At 34.6% G+C, this 25818-nt stretch overlaps 1 protein-coding gene across 2 annotated transcripts in view; it reads left to right on the top strand.

Moving 5' to 3' along the window:
- The window catches only part of LOC115223623, a 218347-nt gene that overhangs the window by 175835 nt on the left and 16694 nt on the right, over positions 1 to 25818 (top strand). The window contains exons 19-24 of one of the 2 annotated variants that reach the window (XM_029794291.2): positions 2440 to 2619; positions 5397 to 5546; positions 9701 to 9767; positions 11591 to 11682; positions 15791 to 15888; positions 23589 to 23706. In XM_029794291.2, the coding sequence (XP_029650151.1) occupies positions 2440 to 2619; positions 5397 to 5546; positions 9701 to 9767; positions 11591 to 11682; positions 15791 to 15888; positions 23589 to 23706 (705 nt within the window). The remainder of the gene's footprint in view (positions 1 to 2439; positions 2620 to 5396; positions 5547 to 9700; positions 9768 to 11590; positions 11683 to 15790; positions 15889 to 23588; positions 23707 to 25818) is intronic. The other variant, XM_036512643.1, reaches the window with a different exon arrangement.

Here is a 25818-nt window from a genome sequence, read left to right as displayed (position 1 = left end):
TAATATTTTGTTGTTAAAATTTATCTACAATAAACTGTTTATATTTCTACAATAAAACAAAATATTTTAATGTTTTGAGCAACACCATTCGAGCATGATTGTTACCTGCATCACCTTACCAGCACTTGTGCTGGTGGCAAGTGAAAAAGAAACATTCAAGCGAGGTAATTGCCAGTGCTGCTGGACTGGCTCCTGTGCAGGTGGCACATAAAAAGCACCATTTGAGCGTGGCCGTTGCCATTACCACTTGACTGGCCCTCATGCCGGTGGCACATAAAAGCACCCACTACATTCTTGGAGTGGTTGGCATTAGGGAGGGCATCCAGCTGTAGAAACTCTGCCAGATCAGATCGGAGTCTGGTGCAGCCATCTTGTTTGCCAGACCTCAGTCAAATCATCCAACCCATGCTAGCATGGAAAGTGGACGTTAAACGATGATGATGATGATGAATCTCTTATTATAAAAGGCAGATTTTATCTGCCTCCCTTTGGGAGTTATACAAATCTACAATATAGGATTTCTTCAATTACAATTTACCTGGCATTTTTAAGAGTACAATGCATCGCGTCATGCCAGGTCCAGTTTTTAAAATTTAAACTCCAATTAAGCAAAATTTACAGAAAACTCACATTCTGGTGTGTGTGTCAAATGCTTTTCTTAGTCTGGTTTACACCACACGCAAACGCACACACACAGTGGGCAACGAATAAAATGAAACTAATTCACTTACTGTGGTGAGTGATTCTTTCACTCTGCCTCCCACTTCCTCTTTCCACACATACACACGCAAATATATAAATAAAATTGTAAGCTAACATGCGTGTGTGTGTGTGTGTGTGTGCGCGTGTGTGGGGTGTGACGGTGCGTGTGGTGTGTGTGTGTGTGTGCGTGAGTGTGTGACAGGAAAGTTTTTTAGACGAATATAACACCTATATCCAAGTAGCAGAAAGATAAGACAGTAAGGTGTGATTTGAGGGAGATTTGGCTGCTATTTCTACCATGTCTAGCTGCCATGTAGGGGTCTCCCTCATAGGCTCATACATACATATATACATAGATAAGACAGTAAGGTGTGATTTGGGGAAATTTTGCTGCTATTTCTACCAGGTCTAGCTACCATGTAGAGGTCCCCCTCAATTCTTTTATTCTTCTGCTTTTTCCAGCCATTGCTCTGTGGCCATGCTGGGGCAATGCCTTGAAGAATTGTAGTTTAATGAATCAACTCCAGTTTTATTTTTGTAAGCATTGTACTTATTCTATCTGTTTCCTTTGTCAAACCACTAGGTGACAGGGATGTAAACAAACCAACATTCGTTGTCAAGCAGTGGTGGAGGACAATCACAAGCACAGACACGCACACACACACACATACATGCATACACATATACACACATACATACATACATACATATATATATATGTGTGTATATATATATTGCAGCGTGGAAGGTGTTTGTAAGCCATTTAAGAAACACACAAAAACCGTTACATTCACTTCAACATTTAAATTTAATTTGCCAAAATATTTTCGTCGCTTTGAGACCGCGACCTGTTCACTGACAAAATATCGTGCTAACAGGTCGCAGTCTCAAAGCGACGAAAATATTTTGACAAATTTAATTTAAATGTTGAAGTGAATCTAACGGTTTTTGTGTGTTTCTTAAATGGCTTATAAACACCTTCAACGCTGCAACTGTTTTCGTTCCAGCACACGATCTCAGATCAAGTCACTTGCTATGCAAGTACATCTCTGTAACTATATATATATTATATATATATATATATATGTATATTGGTAAAAACAGTAAGATAACAAAAGAAAGAAAGAGACCTCAACATTATGTAAATAGAGAAATCTTTATATATAAAAGTGAGGTTGTGTGTCTGTCTCCTACGATTTAGATTCCTAACTACTCCCACATTTTGCGGTGCAGTTAACCAAAACCGGGTATCTTATAGTCGTGATTCATATCGAACCGTCTGGGTATTAGCGCGCGTCTACGATGAGTCTACGATTTAAAAAAAAATTACCATCAATTTTTCCCATTTTTAATCCATTTTTGACATATATAAGGGAAGTAACTCTCTAAAATTTATTATTAAATCTCAGAACGTAAAAAGCTACAGTAACACCCCTCCCCCTTTGTGGTTAGCCATATTGAGATGGCTATTATACTTTACATCTCTAAAAATGCTTATATAATTATTTCCCTTACAAACCCGAGCAACGCCGGGCGATACTGCTAGTTCCTAATAATTTTAAACATGGAATTGATTATGAAGTCATTCCAAGTAAAATAGGAATCAAAAGGTTCATAAGTAAACATGCTTGAGAAACACTATCCTAAAGCTCCAAAATTAAGATACTTTTTTTTTCCTCCTGTTAGAAATAGAGGTATTTTTTCAGATCTCTTAATTCATGTCTTCTCTTTTTGCAGACCCTGTTGAGGATTTGGGATTGTTTCATCATTGAAGGACCTAAAATATTATTTCGGTTTTCTGTAGCCATTCTAAAAATACACGAGGCAGAACTTCTCAAACAAACAGATACAATCAGTTTGATGAAACATGTCAAATCTTGTGCAAAGCTAACAAATGATGTAGAAGAATTGGTTAAGGTAAAGTGGTTTTGTACTGAATCTAATCTCTATGGCTTATTCATTTCAAATCCATTCTTTAGAATACACAATAATTACCAGTAAGAGGCTATAAAATGATTGGGGTAGCTTCAAGGCATAGAGCTAAATCCAGTTTACTCAGTAATCAAACATAAAACTTTCTGAAACTTCTTTTATTTTTTAAATCCTATTCATATTGCATAGCATTGAGAGGCCATAACTGTGACATTCAGTACTGGATTAACCATTAAGAACAATAAGCATGTGCTTAGGGAATCAAGGAAAGGGGAGCACCATAGAAATGGTAAATGGTTTACATCACAAAAGAAATTTCTTCAGACTTGCTAAGATAATGCTTGGGATGCCTTGTCTCTACTAAATATAGATGCAGATGTGTTACATTCGATTAATTTTGAGGATTTTATCAAAGGCTTTGTCATTTATCTTTACTTGTTTTAATCATTGGACTGTGACCTTTTGGGACACTGCCTTAAACAAATTGACCCCAATACTTATTTTTGAAATCTGGTGCCTATTCTATTAGTCTCTTTTCCTAAGCCACTAAGTTATGGAGACATAGACAAATCAACACTAGTTATCAAACACACACACACACATACACACGCATGTTCATACATATATATATACAAACATACATACATACATTCGTACATACATACATACGTACATACATACATGCATGCATGCATACATACATACATACATACATACATACAGACATACATACATACAGACATACATACATACATACATACATACATACATACATACATACATAGAAATATATATATATGCATGATGGACCTCTTTCAGTTTCCATCTACAAAATTCACTCACAACACTATAGTCAGCCCACAGCCCTAGAAGAAAATACTTGCTCAAGGTTTCACAAAGCAGGATTAGCATCTTAACTACACAGCCTCCATTCTTTACTAATAAATCATTGAAACAAAATACGACAGTATCATTTATGTCTATGAGGTGATATCAAAAAGTTCCCAGACTATTTCTGTAGGTGCCAACACAGTTGTGTGCACAATGAGAGCTAGCAGTAACCTTCATGAAGCAGTGTGCCAAGTGGCATCATTATGTTTACTTTGCAAGTTGTGAAATTTGTGTTTTTGTGATCATGTGTATGCTGTTGTCTGCAATTTTGTCATGGATAGGAAGTTGGAACAGAGAACCAATGTGAAATTTTGCATTAAATTTAGGAAGTCTGCTACAGAAACGTTTAGAATGCTTCAGAAAGCTTACAACAATGAGGCAATGGGTTGTACACAATGTTTTGAGTGGCATGGGCACTTCAATAGTGGAATAACGTCCCTAGATGATGAACGATCTGGAAGACTTGCTATGGGCGTCACCCTCAAAAGTGTGGAGAAAATGCTTCAGCTTGTGCATGAGGATCATCGAAAGACAATCAACAACATTGCTGATGTTGTTGGTCTGTGTATGGATCTGTGCAGTCAATCCTAACATCTGATTTGAACATGCAGTGAGTCTCTGCCAAGTTTGTCCCCCACCTGCTGGGCACTGAGCAGATTGAACATCATGTCAAAGTTTATCAAGATCTCTGCCAGCATACTATTGATGGCCCATACTTTATGTTGAGAGTTTGGTCTTATGGGTATGACCCTGATACGAAGCAGCAGTCGTCACAGTGGAAGAGGCCTTCATTTCCATGACCAAAGAAGGCATGACAGAGCATGCTCATCATTTTTTCGACATCGAGAATTCGTTCACCAGAGCCAGACCATCAATTGAGAGTTCTACTGTAACGTTTCAAAGCATTTGAGGGAAGTCATTTGGTGAAAGTGACCAGATAGGCGCAGGAGTGGCTGTGTGGTAAGTAGCTTGCTTACCAGCCACATGGTTTTGGGTTCAGTCCCACTGCGTGGCACCTTGGGCAAGTGTATTCTACTATAGCCTCAGGCCGACCAAAGCCTTGTAAGTGGATTTGGTAGACGGAAACTGAAAGAAGCCTGTCATGTATGTATATATATATATATATATATATGACTGTTTATGTTTGTGTGTCTGTTTGTCCCCCAACATCGCTTGACAACCGATGCTGGTGTATTTACATCGCCGTAACTTAGTGGTTCGGCAAAAGAGACCAATAAAATAAGTACTAGGCTTACAAAGAATAAGTCCTGGGGTCGATTTGCTCAACTAAAGGCAGTGCTCCAGCATGGCCCCATTCAAATGACTGAAACAAGTAAAAGAGTGAAAAGAGTAAAGAGATCTGAGGAGCATGCAGAATTGGATTCTTCACAATGACAATGTACCCTGTCACCAAGCTCTCCTTACTCATGAGTTTCTCACCAAAAACATGGTATCATTTCTGCACCCACCCTATTCACAGGGACTTCCATCTCAAGATGAAAAGGCAGCTCAAAGATCATCATTTTAACACCATTGCTGAGATCTAGAGCAAATTGCAGAAGGTCCTCAACACGCTTACAGAAAACAACTTCTAGGCAGGGATCCCAAAAGTGGCAGAAACGCTAGGACCAGTGCGCAAGGTGACTATTTCAAAGGAGATGATGTTAAAACTTAGGTAAATAAGTTATTTTTTATTAAACACAACTTGTCTGGGAACTTTTTTGATACCACCTTGTAAAGTAGGTTGGCTCAAATATCATTGCTAGAATAAGAATTCAAAGATATTAGAACCAGGGTAATATTGAGGAAGCATTTTTGCTAATATAACATTGCTAAAGTAATCAAATAAGATATTATTATTTATATTCCAGGTAGCTTTTGAAGAACTTAACCCATTTCCTAAATGGCAGACAATCCGTGCTAAACAAGTCTATTATCAAAGTATGATTCAAGAACATTATAAATGGCAGAAAATTAATGAAAATAGCTTTTTGTTCAGTAGAGAAATTGATGAGGAGAAGGTTAGTTCAGTATTATATATTCTTACCAACAGAACCTCAAATTTGATCCAAGGTAAATGTTTCCCTTTTCAATCCTTTTATAATAATAATAATAATAATTATTATTATTATTATTATTATAATTATCCTTTCTACTAAAGGCACAAGGCCTGAAATTTGGTGGAGGGGGCTAGTCAATTACATCAACCCCAGTACATAACTGGTACTTAATTTATCAACCCTGAAAAGATGAAAGGCAAAGTTGACCTTGGTGAAATTTGAACTCAGAACAAGAAGATGGACAAAATGTCACTAAGCATTTTGCCTGGCATGCTAATGATTCTGCCAGTTCACCACCTTAATAATCCTTACTGCTAAAGGCACAAAGCCTGAAATTTGCTGGGTGTGGACAAATCTATTACATCGACACCAGTGTTTCATAATAATAATAATAATAATAATAACAACAATAATAATTGTTTCTAATGTAGGCCCAAGGTCAAGAATTTTTAGGTGAAAAGAGATAATTAGTACCATGAAACCCAATACTTGACTGGTGCATTATTTTATGAACCCTGGAGGGATGAAGAGCAAAACTGATCTCAGAAGGATTTTATCTTAATATAACAACAATAGCAGTAATAATCTTTTCTACTCTAGGCACAAGGCCCAAAATTTTGGGAGAGGGGCCAGTTAATTAGATCGACCCCAGTATGCAACTGGTACTTAATTTATCGACCCTGAAAGTATGAAAAGTAAAGTGACCCCAGTGGAATTTGAACTCAGAACGTAAAGACAGATGGAATATCGCTAAGCATTTCGCCCGGCTTGCTAACATTTCTGCCAGCTCACCACCTTATAATAGCAGTTATAATAATAATCTCTTCTAATCTTGGTAAAAGGCCAGCAGTCTTGAGAAGAGAGTAAATCAGACACATCACACACACACACCCCAGTACAGGACTGATGCTTAACTGATTGTCTTCAAAAGTGTGAAAGGCAAGTCAATAAATGTAAAGAGCTAGAAGAACTGCTACTAGGCTTAGGCTTTTTAAGTTTTAGCAAGAACTTAAATATTTTTCAAAGAGACTCTTTAAAAATAGTTGAATATCCTCAGGAATCATTAAACTGCATTAAATAACAAACTGCTTTGAAAATGCTAACATCATCATCATCATCATTTAGCGTCCGTTTTCCATGCTAGCATGGGTTGGACGGTTCTACTGGGGTCTGTGAAGCCAGAAGGCTTCATCAGGCCCAGTCAAATCTGGCAGTGTTTCTACGGCTGGATGCCCTTCCTAACGCCAACCACTCCGTGAGTGTAGTGGGTGCTTTTTACGTGCCACCCGCACTGGTGTCAGACAGAGCTGGCAAACGGCCACGAACGGATGGTGCTTTTTATGTGCCACCGGCACGAGGGCCAGGCGAGGCTGGCAACGGACACGAAACGGGGCGGTGCTGGCAACCATAACAAATAGTTCATCTTTAATTCCTTTAATAGCAAATCTATAGTTCAAGGCAATATTTTTAAAACTCTTATAATGAGCTGTATGTCTTAACGTACCATCCTTGGGTTAGAAGTTAATCTTAATTTCAATAATTTTTCCAAGTTTATTATTGGTTAGTATTGTAAATCTGACCATCTTGGAACACTCCTTGGCACTGTTATGAGTATCTATTATGAGCCGAAAAACACTGCTCAAAGGTTTTGATTATAAGACAGTTTAATGAGAAGTAAAATTTGTTTCCTGATTATTGAATTAAGAGTTTTTTCAATGGAAATCACAATCAAAGAGAAAAGGATTGTAATTGTAATAAATATTTAACTCATAGCTATATTCATTTTGTAGCTGGGAGATGGCTAAGTGAATAAAGTAATTATTGGACTATCTGCTTGTGGGTCAAAAGTTTCAGTGTGCTGTTGACATTTTATTATGTTTCAAGCCAGAACACTTTATTCTACATTACCTCAATTCACTTTGCTGTCATATAGCTCACCTGAGAAGGTTACATGCAATAAACTAATGTCCTTTATTTTCTGTCACTTACACTAGCATATTTTCTGTCACTTGCACATATAAAGTGCCAGTGGACAACTGGATTCGATTTCATCAACTATACCCTATCCCAAAACTTATGTACCTTGTGCCATCGTTAGAAGTCAGTATTATGTTGAAAATAATCATTTCAAATGTGGTACATCTAAATATCTTTATAACTATTGGAATTATCAGCTGCTCTCTGACAAGTTTGTAGTGGAGCTTGTGGCAGCATTCTTGGCCCTCAGACCACATCCCTGCTCATTGCTATCAGGATAGAGATGGTTAATGACTATCTGCAAGTGTGAGCCCCATGAGTCAGAGTGACTGTGCCTGTATCCTCCCTCACCATTCTTCAGGGCAATGCCCTTTTCATTTTGTCTACTGGTACCATGAGGCAGACTGCCAAGCCTTTTTAGATATTATTTCTTAGTTTCTGTAGATATATGACATCACTGTTATTTTACACTTTTATTTTGTTTAATTTTGTAAAGTTTATGTAATATTTACTATTAAACATGACTTTTCCAATATTTCATATATTCTACATATTTGGAAAAAGAACCATATTTATTTAGACAAGGTGTCTTATGGTTAGAAACTCTGTTGTCTTTATTTCATTAATTATAACATGGAACAAGTTATATTCATGATGGTTTTATCATTAAGAAGACTATCAACAAAATAAAGAATTATTTATGCACTGAGCATTCATCTTGATTAGCTATATTCATAAAACTTAATTAGTTGCATGTCATCAATCCATACAATATTGATTTATTTTTTATGCATTTATGACTAAATATCTTGTTTGAGTAAAAGCTGGATTGTTCTACTAAATTCAGATTATTATGTAATATTTTCTGAAAATTTTTCATTTTCGTCTTTTATTAACAGGTATCTTTTTTTTTATTCTTATATTTTTTTAATGCCAACTACTTAACTCAGAAATAGTGTTATCTATTTTTCAGTTTTAATAAAACATAATCAACGGAATATTATAATTAGGCAAACTTAATGCTACCATATAAAAATGCTAGCATATAATAATTATGTTATGCTACCATATAAAGTATTCATTTTTTATTAGAACCTTCCACAATAATTTTATGTAATTATATTCTCTAAACATAGAATCAAAATAACAGATTAGTAATAATTTTAAAAATAGTTATTTTATTAAATATATCTAAATTCATGATTATTTTAAAATTCATTAAGCACCAATGTCATTAGAAATATGTTCAAGAAAAGTTAATATTAAAAATGCAATAGAGAAAATAACTCATTTTTTTTTTTTTAAATAAGGGTATCAAGAGAAATAGCAACCTTTATGAAAAGTTTAATTGTGAAGAAACAACAGGCAAGCAAGTAAAAGGAAATCTTTGGAAATGAAACAGATTCCAATATTTATTTGTTTAGGCAATCGTAGTTCAAGATGGTAAACTGATAGAATCGTTAGCACATCAGACAAAATATTTAACAGCTTTTCTCCTGGCTTTATGTTCTGAGTTCAAATTTCACCAAGGTCACCTGTGCCTCTCATCCTTACAGAGTCAATAAAATAAATGCCAGTCAAGTATTGGTACTGGTACAATCAATTAACGCTCTTCCCCCAAATTTCAGGCCTTGTGCCTATAGTAGGAAAAATTAAATCATTATTATTGTTGCTGATTTTGTTGTTCTTCTTGTACTTTTTCTTCTTCTTTTTCTCATTATTATTATTATTATTATTATTATTATTATTATTATTATTATTACTTTTTTTTTTCTTCTTTCAAATTTGTTTCCATTTCTTGCTGGGTGTCTTCCCGACTCCTAGGGCAAAGAAACTCATAGTATACATTGGTAGGCCATTAAACCAAACTCAATAGTTCGTTCATTTTTTTATTTTTTTATTTTTTTTAAAGTTAAATTAAAATACATGAGCAGCAACAGTTCTCACATCGACAATGCTCTTCTCAATATGTGTGATGTACCAGTTAAGACAATCGTTTGCACTTCTTGCAGGGATGGTAAGCCAGGGATCATTCTCTTATTATTGTTATTATTATTATTATTATTATTATTATTATTATTATCATAGTTGTTGTTGTTGTTGTTGTTGTTATAACCATCATTATTATCGTTATTCAGATGAATCATTTGAAACCTATCACAGAACAACAGTTATCAATACAGACTGCTGAAGTCTATATCGAAGGTAACTTTATAAAAAGAATACTTCTTTTATTCATGCATTCATTTATGTGTCTGCATGTGAGAATGTATGAGAAGGAGATACATGGAGAACCAGAGGATTAGAAAATAATTTTCTGTATATATGAGTATACATTTGTGTGTGCATAACAGAATGGATGACTGAGAAGATAAGAGAAAAAGTGGAATCTCTCATCAACATTATTCAATGATGAATTCATAAATGAATTTTATTATTGTAACAGAATCTAAGATAGAAACACATTCTGTTGTATTCAATAGACAATACTCAGTTATAGGATACAATAGGATACAAAATGACTCTCTAGACACACTTTCATTTATGAAATATTTTCTTGCAATGAGATGCAGGTATTGTTGTGTAGGTAAGAAGTTTAACTTACAACCACATGGTTTTCGTTCAATCTTGCTATGTTGCACGTTGGATAAGTGACTCTTGGTTTGTTAATCGATGCCTTGTGAGTGAAACTTGGTTGACAGAAACTGTACAGAAGCTTGTCTTATGTGTCTGTCTGTCTGTATGTATGTATATATGAATAGTGACATCATCATCATTGTTTTAATGTCTACTTTTCCAAGCTTGCAAGGGTCAGTGCACACACACACACACACACGTTTATATTAGATAATAAAATGAATGATTTATACCTGGTAGCTTACTGGTAAATAACGATCACTTTCACAGTGTTTGTTACGTATTTGGTTAATGAGAGACAGAAGATAAAAGATATGAGAATTTTTATTAAGTGCATCCAACTGTGCAGATGTGTCTCTTCAGGTGATAAATAGATATAACTCATTAAAATAGCAGTTCAGCATAAGAAACCGATAGAATAAGTACCAGGCTTACGAAGAATAAGTCCAGGAGTCGATTTCTTCGACTTAAAGGCAGTGCTCCAGCATGGCCACAGTCAAAATGACTGAAACAAATAAAAGAAAAAGAAGAATGAATAGTGCCAATTATTGTTGGGTACTTGGGAACAGTATCAGAAGGAATCAAGAGGAATATAAAGTAACAATTCAAGTTGGTGAAATGCCCTGGTGCATTTGTTCCAGATCTTTGCATACTGACAGCAATGCCTACAATAACAACAACAGCAGCAGCAACAAAAACAATACATTTATAAAATACATAAAAAGAAAAAAATAATTATATCTCATAATAATTATAAAATAATTATATAGGCGCAGGAGTGGCTGTGTGGTAAGTAGCTTGTTTACCAGCCACATGGTTCAGGGTTCAGTCCCACTGTGTGGTACCTTGGGCAAGTGTCTTCTACTATAGCCTCGGGCCGACCAAAGCCTTGTGAGAAACTAAGACAGAAACTAAAAAGAAGCCCATCGTATATATGTATATATATATGCATGTGTGTGTGTTTGTCCCCCTAGCATTGCTTGACAACTGATGCTGGTGTGTTTATGTCCCCATTACTTAGCAGTTTGATAAAAAAGACTGATAGAATAAGTGCTGGGCTTACAAAAGAATAAGTCCCGGGGTAGAGTTGCTCGATTAAAGGCGGTGCTCCAGCATGGCCGCAGTCAAATGACTGAAACAAGTAAAAGAGTAAAGAGTAAAAGAGTCAAAAGTTCTTTAGCAGGCATCAAAAATGATGAGAAAACGATTTCATTAACCAAGATGGGCCAAGATAGAAAAGAATGGCACAATCAAGAAAGAATTGGAAGTACACTGTGACTACTTACGTATAACAACATATGACAGTGATACAGTGATATTGAATTATAGAATTTGTACCATGAAATTGGATAGGTATGACATAATTTTTTTCTGTTTTGTTTTAATTCCAGGATTTGCATGGTTTTGTTATGGGAAACAGGACTATTCAGTTGTTTTTGAAATAAACTGCTTTGAAAATGTTATGTATGAATTACCAATCAAGGTAAGACAAAAGAAATACTAATTTTAAAAATAATTGCTTATTGTGTAGCAACTACATTTACTGTTTGTATTTTCAGAGTATTTGATCACACTGCATCATCCTCATCTTCTTTCCTTTTCCAGCTGGTGTATCCATGTATCTCCTCTTCAGCAAAGCACCTGTTCTTATCTATGTATCCTAATCTTGCCTCTCAACACCTGACACAAACCACTTCCCTCAATACTACCGAATGTAGCTTGTCGAATAGGCTGAGCATTACATAGAAGCTTTTTACTTGGTCATTCCTTTGATTGTTTGTTGTTTTATGTATGATCATGCATACATCAAATCTTTTCTAATTTGAGAAAGTTATTTCATGTTTTGTTCCATTAAAATATTCTGTTTTTACTACACACCATTGTTAAGTTTTTATAAGGTGAATAGATCCATAATAAAGGAGAATTCATTTGATCACCTGACAGTCCACAGATGTGGTCTAATTTTATTTTTAACCTCTGAATCCCAAAATATTGGTTTCAAATTTCGGCACAAGGCCAGCAATTTGGGGGATTTCTTCGACCTCAGTACTTAACTGGTATTTATTTTATCGATCCCAAAAGGATGAAATGTAAAATTTGAACTCAGAACATAAAGATGGATGAAATGCCACTAAGCATCAGGTCTCTAAAATACTAATACTTATTAACCAATGAGAAAACCTGTACATGGCTGTTCACCTCACAAGTAGTAACAACCAGATCTTCCCCAGATAAATCCAACCAGTTGAACAAAGAAAAAAGAAAAGAAAAAGGAAAGGCAAATTAGATAATCTAGTTTTCGTTATGCTAAAAAAAAAAATAGGATAGTCATAGATGGAGAACCTTTTGTCATAGACCTGTCCTGAGGCTAAACAACATTATTTACTTTACTTAAGCCCTTCACTCCCAATGGAGCATATGGAGCATAGGCTATCAATGACTTTTCTCCTCTATTCTTCACCCTGGGCTGTCTCCTGGTGGCCTTGCAGCTTCCTTTTGGATTTTAACTACACTTCATAAGGCCTTCCTTTCTTAGGTCTTGATAATTTTCGATGACATTGATGTTTCTGCAAAATTAATTGATACAAATGCAGTGTATGGTAATGAAAGAGTCAATCTACTTTTGGTTCTGTAAAGTATCAACAATTTATTGTATATTTTTGATAGCATGCTAACCTAGGGTGTGTAGTCAAAGATTTTAAGGTTTGCTTAAACACAAAAGCTGACAGTTACTTAAAGGTCAAATGACACATCTCACAAGGTCATATTTCCCCTTTGTTTTCATTTGTAACAAAGTCAATAACAATTGTCACAGGTTTAGAAATTTCCTATGAGGGAGGGTGTTTGTTAATAAATATTTTCATTTTTCTTTTCTTGTCTGTTAATAGCACATGCTATGCCTTTTGTTTGTATCATTTGTTTGTAATAATTTTCATATTCTAAAACAAAAGGATATTTTTTGTTTTGATTATATTTTTCTATGACCACTTAGACATGAAGCTTTGTTTAACAAAATTTAGTGAAATAGTTTACATAAAAAAGCACAAAACAGGATTGTACCAGTGAACAATGATTTGGATACTGGAACATGCTCTTGTTGGCTAAAAATAATTTTCATTTAGATCCTATTTATAAGTAAATACTGGAAAATAATTTTCTTTCATATTCTAATTTTTCTAAGATTGAAACAGAGAACCAGGAAACAAAATATAATAAAGAATGATTCAGATTTTAAAGTACATATTTCAGATTTTTTATTAGAAATAAAATAATTTGTTTAAAATTTGTGGTTAGAATTAGTCATTTCTTTCTTGCTTCAATTTTTCTGATTTATTTATTGAATTAGAAAAAGCAAAACTATTTCAATTTCTATGTGTTTATTTATTCACAACCACATACAAATGTAATATACATGGATGTTTTCATCCAAAACACTATGTAAAAGCTAGGAATTAGGAAATGTTTCATAACAACAAATTGAACTTGTTCTAACCTGGTCTGTTTGGTTTCTTCTGGATTATAGGCAGAATATTTATTTAGTGGGTGAGAAAGGAAAGAAAAGCAAATATTACTTTTTTTTATTTTTCTGAATGTAATTACTTGTAACAACAACAAAAATAGACACATATTTTGAATAATTTCATATAAATTTTTAAATGAAGAAATCAAGAAAAAGGAAGGGAAAATATATGGAAAATATTGTTGAAGATAAATAAAATTTAATCTAAGGGGTACTTGGAAACATAGAGACTGGTGGTTAGAGAATTCATTCAGTTAATGCTAGAGATGGAAATGAACAAGTTGTAAACTGAAGATGCCATAACATGTTTCAACCAATAGAAAAACAATTCACTATTTTGTTTTTGCTTTTTTCTTATCTGGACATGTTGCTTATATAAAATTACCATGGTGAGTGGGGGAAAAAAATCAAAGATTTTGGACAGAGTCCTTCTTCAGGGTGAAGTTGAGAGGAGGGAAATAAAAGAAAGACAGCAGAGTTTTACATCCTCCATTTGAAAAACTGGGTGCAACAAGCCTTGCCAACACAGACCACTGCCAGCCTCTTTGAATTCTGATTTATCTTCTATACAATTATAGGCCATTTAAAAAGGACTAATGCAACAAGATTGTAATCTTTGGACCTACGCTGAATGCAGAGAGTTCACTTATTGAACTCAAACAGTTAATTCAGTGAACTTGAAATCCCACTCAGTTGTACCATCTTTAACCCACAAAGCAGTGGGATTTGCACTTACATAGCATGGACTGCTGAGCACATTTTGTGAAAATGAAACTACCATGCACACATAAAAAACAAAAAATAGTTAAAATATCTTCTTAGTGTAAAATGGTGGCAAGTTATACATCATCTGAAAGTCATTAGTTGGACTATTAGTCCTCTTACATTCGGGGGGGGGGGCATCGCTGTGTTTGAGTGATGTTAAACTCCAACAAACGCTCATAAATTAAATGCATCTATCTGAGCCATGATTGTGGCCTGTCAACCTGTGCCTGACAGCCACAATCATGGCCCATCACACTTTATGTGTTAAATGCACTGCCTTCATTATATTGGTTTCCTATCTATCCCTATACTCTTTGTACAGCGGTTATAGGACCTGATTTTATTTTTTATGATATAAAGGATGGTTGAAAGAAAAATAGGGAACTAGTTCTTAATGGACATTTTTTTCACTGAATAGGTTCCTTACACAAATTTCTTGGGAATCCATCTGTAAGAAGTTTGTTAAAAACTTATACAAATTATTCTATAGCATAGCATAGTAATCATTCACATCCTGTAGCTTGAAAATATTAGAGAGAGAGTTTCTGCATATGGATGGCAGGTTATGTGTTATGATTTCATATTAATCAAAATTGCATAACAGTTATCTCCATGTATAATAGAATAAAAGGATAGACAGGCAAACAACAGGTATCAGGTCAGATTATGACATATTTATATTCATATAACACATAGAAAGAAACAAATCAAGGAATATAAGTCATGGGAGATCAGTAAAAGTTTCACTAAAGGGTGTTCATAATAGTTATGATGGAAACTGGTAGACTTCAGGAAGAGGCATAAGATAAGTCCATGGTATGGATGTGAAATAGTTTAGAAGATAGGAGGTTATCACTAGTAAAAAAACCTTAAAACTGAAAAAGAAGGTGAACAGATTGTCCCTGTATTTTCCTCTCATTTGATGACTATTCCTGCTACTTTTTTTTACTGTGTATTAGCCCAAAATCTACCTCATTTTTTTCTACCCTAATATATACTCTTTACAGTGATTGAGAAGAATATTGAAGATTAACTACTTTGCTTTCCAATATAATCTGGTTGGATAAATGTTTACTTAGTCTGACTTCTGTACTCATCGAAAATTCTGTATATATACTATATTTTTCAATGTCTTAATTACCTTGCTCTATTTGTCTACACATCATTCACACTGAACACTGTCGCAATATTGTTAATTAAATGACTACAATTATTTTTTTTTTAATATTTCCTCCAGATTTTGCATTTTTAGTTTGTTAATAATTTAAATATTTCATTTGGGACAACTTTTTATATTTATTTTCAGTTTGATACAAAAGTATTATGTTGTAAAGCAGTCAATCCAAATATGGTATTATTTGGCACGCTTTCATCAATGCTCTATGCTTATCAACCAGAATCAAGGTCAGTTTCTAATTCCTTGAAAAAAGTTATGAAATTATTTCAGCCAAATATATCTCTCATTCTTTTATTTTATTGACTTTTTACAATAACGACTTTTGCAATGTTTTCATCATTCTAATATTTAGTTATTATTTTTATATACTTTTTTGTAATAGCTTACCAACTACAAATGGTTTTAGTAGAAGGTGAAATGGGAAGGTGTTATGTTAGCGCTTCCCACTTGGTGTTAGTAACATAAATGCAATGAAGCAGTTCCAACTGGGAATGAAAACTGGGTCACAAATGTATGCTCAAAAACTTACCATGAACTATGGTACCTATTATATACAGCGGAATAATTCAATTTTTATTCATTTTTTTTTGTTATTTATTAATAGTCATAATTTTATTAAAGTTTAGTATTCATTGGTTTCATGACCTTGTAATAGTATCGAAGTAATGAATGCAAAATAAATATGCATTGACAGAGTGATATTATTGAACTGATGATAATCTGTATTTTGGAAATCTAATTCGAAATAAGATAGCTGCCACAATTGAACCCTGGCCTCTAATAAAACAAAGTCAAGGACACCAACTAGCTTAACTTGATAATTCCTACCCCACCACATTCATTTCATATCCTTATAATAATAGCAAAATATATAAGTGTACTAAGTCAACAAAAGCTACATTTTGGAACATGATATGATCCCTAAAGGAAAAGAAAGAAGAAAATATTGCCCCAAACTGTGAAGGTTGTGAAAGTAGGCGTCAAGGAAACAAATGTAGACAATGAATCAACCCAACAGGTTCTGGGGCAGCAGAAGACGAAAAGGAAGAAGATGGTAATAATAATATTCATGGAGGGTTTTTATCTTTAAAAAAATGGGGCATATTTATATCACCTTTTCTAGTAGAAAGCATACTTGTAAAATAAAGAGTGACTCGAAAAGGGAGATTGAGGAGAAAGTATTTAAAATACAGAAGTGCCCCAGCATGACCACAGCTTTCAGGCTGAAACATTTTTAAGGATTTAAGGATTTTATTATCCTTCATGGTTTACTAAGTGGGCAGTTTTCAGCATTAGCTACTTTCAAGTAATCATGAAAATGGAATTAGATTCCTTTAGTTGTTTGGAGTAGCTACTCTAGATAACAATTCATTTACAGCATGTTCTGGAATAAATTTCAGACTCTGATAAAAATGCACTGATATGTGCTTGCACGTATATGTTTATTTGATGCAGTTTATATGCATCTTGATTAGCATGTATTATACATATATGCTCCTTCACGTTTCATTCACCATTTTCTAGGTAAATGTAACTAAAAGGAGAATGAAATGGAAGTCCTAAACGAAAAGGAAAATACACAAAAAGAGAAAGTGAGAGAGAGAGAGAAAGAGAGAGAGAGAGAGAGAGAGAGAGAGAGAGAGAGAGAGAGAGAGAGAGAGAGAGAGAGAGAGAGAGAGAGTACAGAAAAAGGAAATACTAATTTGGAATTTCATTATAACTTTTTACTCTGAACCATAAAATTTCAAAAACTACAATTGCATTCATCATAACATACAATGATCAATTTTATAAGTGTAACAAATTCATTTAAAATCCCAATAATAGTTAAACTGAAACAAGGTTTTCTAATCTAAGAGCTCTTTAACAAAATTATCAGTTTATGACAATTTTCCTAGACTTTTATAGTGATAAGTTTTATACTCTCAAGATCATAGGAATGCACTTTGATATTTCTAAAGCACACGGAGTTAACGGACAACTGTGATCAGCAAGATGTAAAACCATAGCATTTTATTTCTGAGCAACTGAAATAAATATATAGATAAATGAATGAATAAATATGTCACACATACAAATAGATAACACAAAACATTTGAAAAATATCTTGAATCACAACAAAATATGACACAAAAATTTAAGAGGCACCATTGTCTTTCTATTAAAGTCCTTAGATTCAACAACAATGTTGCTGCCTGAAGAATAATTACAAACACTAAAACAGCTGACAAGCCAAAACTTAAGTACATTACAAAAAATATACAACTCTAAAAGCCAAAAACTGAGCACCAAAAAATGAACATAATACAACACAACGTTAATGGCTTACAAATATCTCCATAGAAGTAAATAAAGAATTCATTACTACACACACACTCACAGATATGTATGTCCTATAAAGCATTGAATATAATATCTTGTTTTCTGTTTAATGATGTGTGTGTTTGTGCATGTGAGTTTGGGTGTGCTTATATATATATTTGTATGTATGCATGTATGTATGTATATATAAGAAAGTATCTATGTATGTATGCGGGAAGGGTATCCAGCTGTAGAATATTGTACAAAGCTTTATCCAACCCATGATAAGAAGCTTGCTTCCCAACCACATAGTTCTAGGTTCAGTCCCAATGCATGGCATCTTGGGCAAGTGTCTTCTTTTACAGATTCAGGCCAACCGAAGACTTGTGGGTGGATTTGGTAGACGGAAACTGAAAGAATCTCATTGTGTGTGTGTGTATCTGACAACAGATTTTGGTGTGTTCATGTCAATATAACTTAGTGGTTTGGCAAACAAGCACCAGGCTTTAAAAAAAGTACTGGGGGATCAATTCATTTGACTAAAATTTCGTCAAGATGGTCACAGTCTAATAACTGAAACAAGTAAGAGAGAAAAGTTTAAAAAATAACAGTGGTGATGACAATGATGATGATCATCATGAGAAAGATGACAATGTTAATGAAAATGATGATGATGATGATGATGATGATGATGATGATGATGATGATGTAGTAGTAGTAGTAGTAGTATAGTAGTAGTAGTAGTAGTAGTACTACTACTACTACTACTACAGGATAAGATTAAATAAGAAATGAAGAAATGAAGACGTACAGGATAAGATTAAATAAGAAATGGTACAAGCAAAGAACAATGCATTACAATTCAACAGCTTACAACACCAAATCCAATGTTCACACATAATTGAGAACTGCTGTTCTTATACATTAACACCAAATAATAAATTCGCTAGCATATATAAATTAAACAGTATTGATTAAAATAAAGCTGTGTACATTTATATTTAATATGATCATCATCTTCATCATCACCATCATCATCATCTAGCATCCATTGTCCATGCTAACATCGGTTTGACTGTTTGACCTGGGCTGGTAAGCTGAGGGGCTGTACCAGACTCCAGTCTCATTTGGCATGGTTTCTATGCTCTTCCTAATGCCAAGGATGTCCTTCCTAATGTCAATGTACACTCAAATGATGAAAGACCTTTACTGCAGTAACTGTCTCAGAAAAGAAATTCTCCTTATAGATAGTATGTGTGAAAACACTCTGAGATGGACAATAAATAATCTTTTCTGCTCTAGGCACAAGGCCTGAAATTTTCGGGGAGGAAGCTAGTCAGTTAGATTGAATCCAGTATGCAACTGCTACCTAATTTATTGACCCCAAAAGGATGAAAGGTGAAGTCGACCTCAGTGGAATTTGAACTCAGAACGTAAAGACAGACAAAGTACTGCTAAGCATTTCGCCCAGCATGCTGACATTTCTACCAGCTCACCGCCTTATGGACAATAAATAATGTCATCAGACTGTGTGACATGTTTTATCAGCATTATGCTTCATCAGCTGGATTAGTTGTTCATAGCTCACTTATAACTGCTGTTCTTATTTGTAGACAGCAAATAATAACCCTGTAGGTAAACACAAAGCTTTGTCAGAAAGATGAAAAGCAAATACAATTTCAAAAGATTTTGAATTTGGAATGCTGAAAGATAAGGTTGTATACTGAAAAAAAAAATGATTACAAAGAAGCAATAAAAGCAGTTATTGTATAATTTCTTCATGTTCTGAATCAAAAACATTTCAAAACTCTACAATTGCATTCATTATAACATACAGGGATCAATTTTATAAGTGTAATAAAATCATATAAAAACATCATAATAATTAAGCACAAAATAAAACAAGTTTTTCTTATCAAAGAGTCACAAGTTAAGTTCCTATTTATGGTCAATATGTACAAAAGACAGTGTCAACAAGAACTGAAATAGAACCCAAATTAAGAAGCCTCAATTGCTATTAAGTGCATTAGCAACAACAGCAAAAGCAGCCGTTCAAGAATTTGGACCTGGAGATCTCCATTTCCAGCGACTTCGAGGGCCACCTCCCATTGGTGTCAGGCGTCAATGAAGAGCCCTTGACTACAAGACGACCAAAGTTTTTTTTTTCCAAAATCTGGGGTCTCCCGCCCCTAAGCCATAGACCATCACCTAATCACCCTTACTTGTCTTGTTGCTTAACAACAACAACAGCAGCAGCAGAAGCAGTCATCGTTATAGTAGTAGTAGTAGTAGTAGTAGTAGTAGTTGCAGCAGCAGCAGCAGCAACAGTAGCTTTTACAGTATAACATCTGAAGTAATTAGTATCCTTTTGTTCTTCAAAAGAATTTGGTGTGGTGTGAAATGCAGTAAGTCTTCTATAACAAATTGATAAATAGATCTAAAGAAGCATTTATAAATAAAAGTGAACAGTGCCAACCGCTTTGTGACTGTACTTAAAAACCCTATATTCAGACTCTGATCTGATGAACTGTTAAGGTCCCACCCTGTTTCTCTGTTTCCAGTAATCATCAACTCATAAAATACATAACCTCACACACACACACACACACACACAGAGGCACGCATGCACACACACACACACACATATGCCCAGATGTATACACACATAGTCATTCACCCACTACTTGCTCACACAGAATTTATACAACTGAAACAGAAACTCATATACACACAGGACATGCAACGGTACATATGAAAAGGTCTACATAAATGTACATACTCTCATTTATGAATATGCATATGTGAGTGTGTGTGTGTGTGTGTGTTCTCAATTATACCGAGAGAAAGAGACCATACATATACTAATACACATGCACACACATTCTGATAAACATCATCCTCATCCTAAATATGGTGGTGGTGGTGGACAAAACTATATTTTACTTTGTCGAAGCTGGCCTTCATAATTAATCTGTCTGCACTAAAACTTACGTGTTAGTATCAACTAAAGTCTTTTGCTTATCATTGGAGTAGGGTACAAGGAGGATACAAATTTCAGATTGTTTACTGGTAGGAAATGCATTTCTTTGAATCTACTCCCCACCTCGGTATTGCTGAAGTCAGCATCTATGATCTTCAAAAGAGATAAATGTGCAGACATATAATTAAAAATTTCAAAATTATATTTAGCAAAAGGGAAAAAAAAATTTTTTAGCATATTTCTTTTTTAAATCCAATTCCCATTTCCCTACAAAATCCCCTCTTCAAAATCTATCTATCATTACACCACTCCCATCAACATTATCATCATTATCATAATCATAATCATCATCATCATATTATTATTATTATTATTATTATTATTATTATTATCATTATTATTATTATTAGTGGCTGTATGGTAAGAAGCTTGCTTACCAACCACATGGTTCTGGGTTCAGTCCCACTGTGTGGCACTTTGGGCAAGTGTCTTCTACTATAGCCTCGAGCTGACCAAAGCCTTGTGAGTGGATTTGATAGAGAAACTGAAAGAAGCCCGTTGTATATATGTATGTGTGTGTATATGTTTGTGTGTCTGTGTATGTCCCCCCCCCCAACATTGCCTTACAACCGATGCTGGTGTGTTTCATGTTCCTGTAACTTAGTGGTTTGGCAATAAAGACTGATAGAATAAGTACTAGGCTTACAAAGAATAAGCCCTGGGGTCGATTTGCTCAACTAAAAGCGGTGCTCCAGTATGGCCGCAATCAAATGACTGAAACAAGCAAAAGAGTAAAAGAGAATAATAATCTTTTCTACTATAGGTACAAGGCCTGAAATTTTGGGGGAGGAGACTAGTCAATTACATCAACCACAGTATTTTGCTGGTACTTAATTTATCAACCCCCAGAAGGATGAAAGGCAAAGTCGATCTCAGTAGAATTTGAACAAAAATTATCAAAAATTGTTTTTATTTATTCTTCTTCATCATCATCATCATCATCATCGTTTAATGTCCATTTTCCATGCTAACATGGGTTGGACGTTTTGACTGGAGTCTAGGAAACCAGGAGGCTGTGCCAGGCTCCAGTCTGATCTGGCAGTGTTTCTACGGCTGGATGCCCTTTCTAAAGACCAACCACTCCGTGAGTGTAGTGAGTGCTTTTTACATGCCACCGGCACAGGGGCCAGAGGAGACTGGCAAACGGCCACAATCGGTTGGTGCTTTTTACGTGTCACCGACACAGAGCCAGTAAGGCGGCGCGGGCATCAGCCATGTTCGGATGGTGCTTTTTACGTACCACCGGCACGGATATCTTAACTACATTTTCCATTTGATTTTTATTTGATGTTGGTGTTGACGTACTTGACTCAATAGGTCTCCTCAAGCACTATGAGTCACTCTATGATCCAAGGTTAGCATAGTAGGCCATCCCGCAAGCCATGAACTCACTTCATTTGTCGGGTCTTCACAGTCACAGCATATCTCAGAGGTCTCGGTCTTTCTTCATCTCCATTCTCTAACATCTAATTTTCATTGCAAATCTCACTTAACCTATTGTTGACAACAAACTTTCCACTCAATCATTGTTCTTTAAAACTTTCATTTTTAAACACTTCCCACCTTTCACTTTCCATATCTACAAACAAGGATGTTCCAATTGTCTTACTGAAAATAAGAAACCTTATAATGTTTTTGGTCGTTCTGTTTATACTGTGAGTATGGTGTGCAAAAGTTTTGTACTTAGATTTATGATCCCATTTTAAAAACAGTAGGATGGTCAGTGTAGAGATTTGTTAGAATATATACAGAAATGTAGAAACTCCCTAGTTTGTAGGTCTTATTATTATTGTTATTATTATATTTTAGGTGGCTAGCCGGTAGAATCATCAGCACAACAGGCAAAGTGCATAGATGCATTTTGTCGTTATGTTCTGAGTTGAAATTTCATTGACTTTGCTTTTCATCCTTTTGGGGTCAATAAAATAAGTACCAGTGGATCAACAGGGTCAGTGTAATTAACTTATCCCCTCCCCTGAACTTACTGGCTTTGAGCCAAAATTTGAAATCATCATCATCATCTTCATTATTATTATTATTATTATTATTATTATTATTATTATTATTATTATTATTATTATTATTAAGGCAATGAGCTGGCAGAATCATTAGCACACCAGGCAAAATCCTTAGTTGTATTTTGTCAAAGGTGATGCACCAGCATGGCTACAGTCTAATGACTGATACAATTAAACAATAAAAGATAAAAGATGAATATGCGTGTGTGTGTGATTCTGAATTAATACCTGTTAATACCTATTAAGCATGCTGTAAGTATGCATTAAACTTGCAACATCTAATGAAGTACAACAATCATTCATTTGTTGTACAGAAACTCTGAGTTCTGAACAATGACAATGACAACAGCATTGACAGCAGTGGTGGTGATGATGACAACAACAACATTTTTTTATTGTTCTGCAATTTATTCCAAATGAAGTGAAAGATAAATTAATAAACTTAGTTCAAGTTCCTTTTGACTTTCTGTTTTTTTGCCTCTGTTCACTCACATCTGTCTGGTTTTCACTTTAATGACTTTCTAACTTTTATCAAATTTAACCAGTTGTTTGTTTCTTACCAAACCAGGGTACAATTATGGGAAGTACGTCTTCTTGCAGCAGCAATGAGCTTAAATTACATCTCTAAAGAGAAGACTACAACTATTTTTGTGGGTTTATCAAATGGAAATATTGCTATTTTAGAGGTAAGTCATGTTTTACTGGGTAAATCTAAACCTAATACAACCTCTTTAAATTGTTTTTATATATAATAAAATATGGAAGGACTATAGGAAAATATTCTGGGACATGCTCTGAATGAAAACCAAATAAGATCATTGCTAACATATTTCTTCTGTATTGTTCATAATTGATTTCTGATTACTCTATTAAAATTTCATGTTTGATTCTTCTGTCCTTGATTATACTACTAATGATTCACTTTTCCCCACAGGTCAACTTTTAATTAATTAAAATTCATACTTACCATCAGTCACCCTAGCCCTGTACAATATTTTCTTCATTCACTTCCACCCTATGTTTGTATCCATTTCTCACTCTCCCCTCACACTGCTGTTACCTTTCCCTTCACTACAGCCTCTTCCATCTCTTTTCTCTCTTCTATTCACCTTCTGGGACATGTTACCATAAAGTATGTTCTGGCACTTCATCACCATCATATCTATCTCCCTTTCTGGCACCACTGCCCACCCATGTAAAATGCAAAGTAGCCGTGAACCTTTTCAACAACAAACCTTTCCCTACTCTTTCCATCAAACATGAACCTCTCAACACCTCACACAAAATGACCACCCTCCTATCCTTCTTCTCAAGAAGAGAGGAGAGGGTTTTCAGTCTTGTAGGTTACAAGGCAACCATGCTAATGCTGACATCACAGAAAAATAAAAGCATCCTGTTCACTTTGTAAAATGTTTAGCATTAGGAAGGGCACCCAGTCATAGAAACCATGCTAAAATTCAGGGACTTGTGGAAGATGTAGTCTTCTGGCTCATTGAATCTTACTTAACAATCCAACTAATACCAATATGGAAAGCAGAGGAAAAAATGATGATGATGATTGTGGTGGTGGTGACGGTGGTGGTGGTGATAATGAAAATGATGATGATGATGGTGATGATGACGACGATGATTATGTCAGTCTGGCTGAAATGATTGAGCATGCTTTGGTGGCAAGCTGGCAGAAACAGTAGCACGCCGGGCAAAATGCTTAGTGGTATTTCGTCTGCCATTACATTCTGAGTTCAAATTCCGCCAAGGTTGACTTTGCCTTTCATCCTTTCGGGGTCGATAAATTAAGTACCAGTTATGCACTGGGTCGATATAATCGACTTAATCTCTTTGTCTGTCCTTGTTTGTTCCCTCTATGTTTAGCCCCTTGTAGGCAATAAAGAAATATGAAATGATTGTGCATCATAGCTAACAATACCTATACATATCTGTATCATCTGTCTGTGCTTGAATCTTTGTATTTGTGTGTGTGTGATTACATAAAACCCATGCATATTGTGCATTTACATACGTTTGTGTGCAACAAATAAATACAGTCAAGATATCTTATCAGTGTTTAAATGTAATAAAAAAAATTTAAAGGAAGATAAACCATATTAGTCTTGGTAGAAGAACAAAAGGAAATAATACACTGGCAAGTCAAAGCATGGAGAGTATTTGTGTTACTTTCACAGATCAATGGAATAATTTTCAGGAAATAGTTAAGTCCATCCACATACAACCATTTCTTGATATTAAAAAATAATTAGTTATGGAGTTCCCTAGAACTATGTCAAAAATTGGCATCTTTCAGTTGCAACGTTCACTAGTGTTCTGTGGTAGTTATAATTCCCAAATAATTTTAAAGATAGGCTAAATGTCTTTTCTTAGAATTAGCATGTGTACATTATAGATTCTAGATCTGACCCTGCTGCACAGCATCTTAGGCAAATGTCTACTTTTGTAGCCTCATTTAAACCAATGCCACTGAGAGTAAAAGTTGATGAACAGAAACCTGTCTTGTGTGTGTGTGTGTGTGTGTGTGTGTTTGTATGTACACATACATACATACACACACACATACATACATACATACATACATACATACATACATACATACATACATACATACAAACATACATATACTATTATCACTCCTGTGCCCACATTTTACCTGCTAGTGCATTCTTTTTACAGGCAAAAAGGTGTACTCTTTATATATGCAAAAAAGTAATTAGTATAGAGAGAAAACTTAATGAAACTAAAGCATTTTTTTTTCAAAAAGTTTAAACTATTTGGTATTTTATAAA

The sequence above is a fragment of the Octopus sinensis genome, linkage group LG2 (assembly GCF_006345805.1).
Source record: "Octopus sinensis linkage group LG2, ASM634580v1, whole genome shotgun sequence".
Taxonomy (NCBI): domain Eukaryota; kingdom Metazoa; phylum Mollusca; class Cephalopoda; order Octopoda; family Octopodidae; genus Octopus; species Octopus sinensis.
This window is presented reverse-complemented; position numbering and strand designations above follow the sequence as displayed.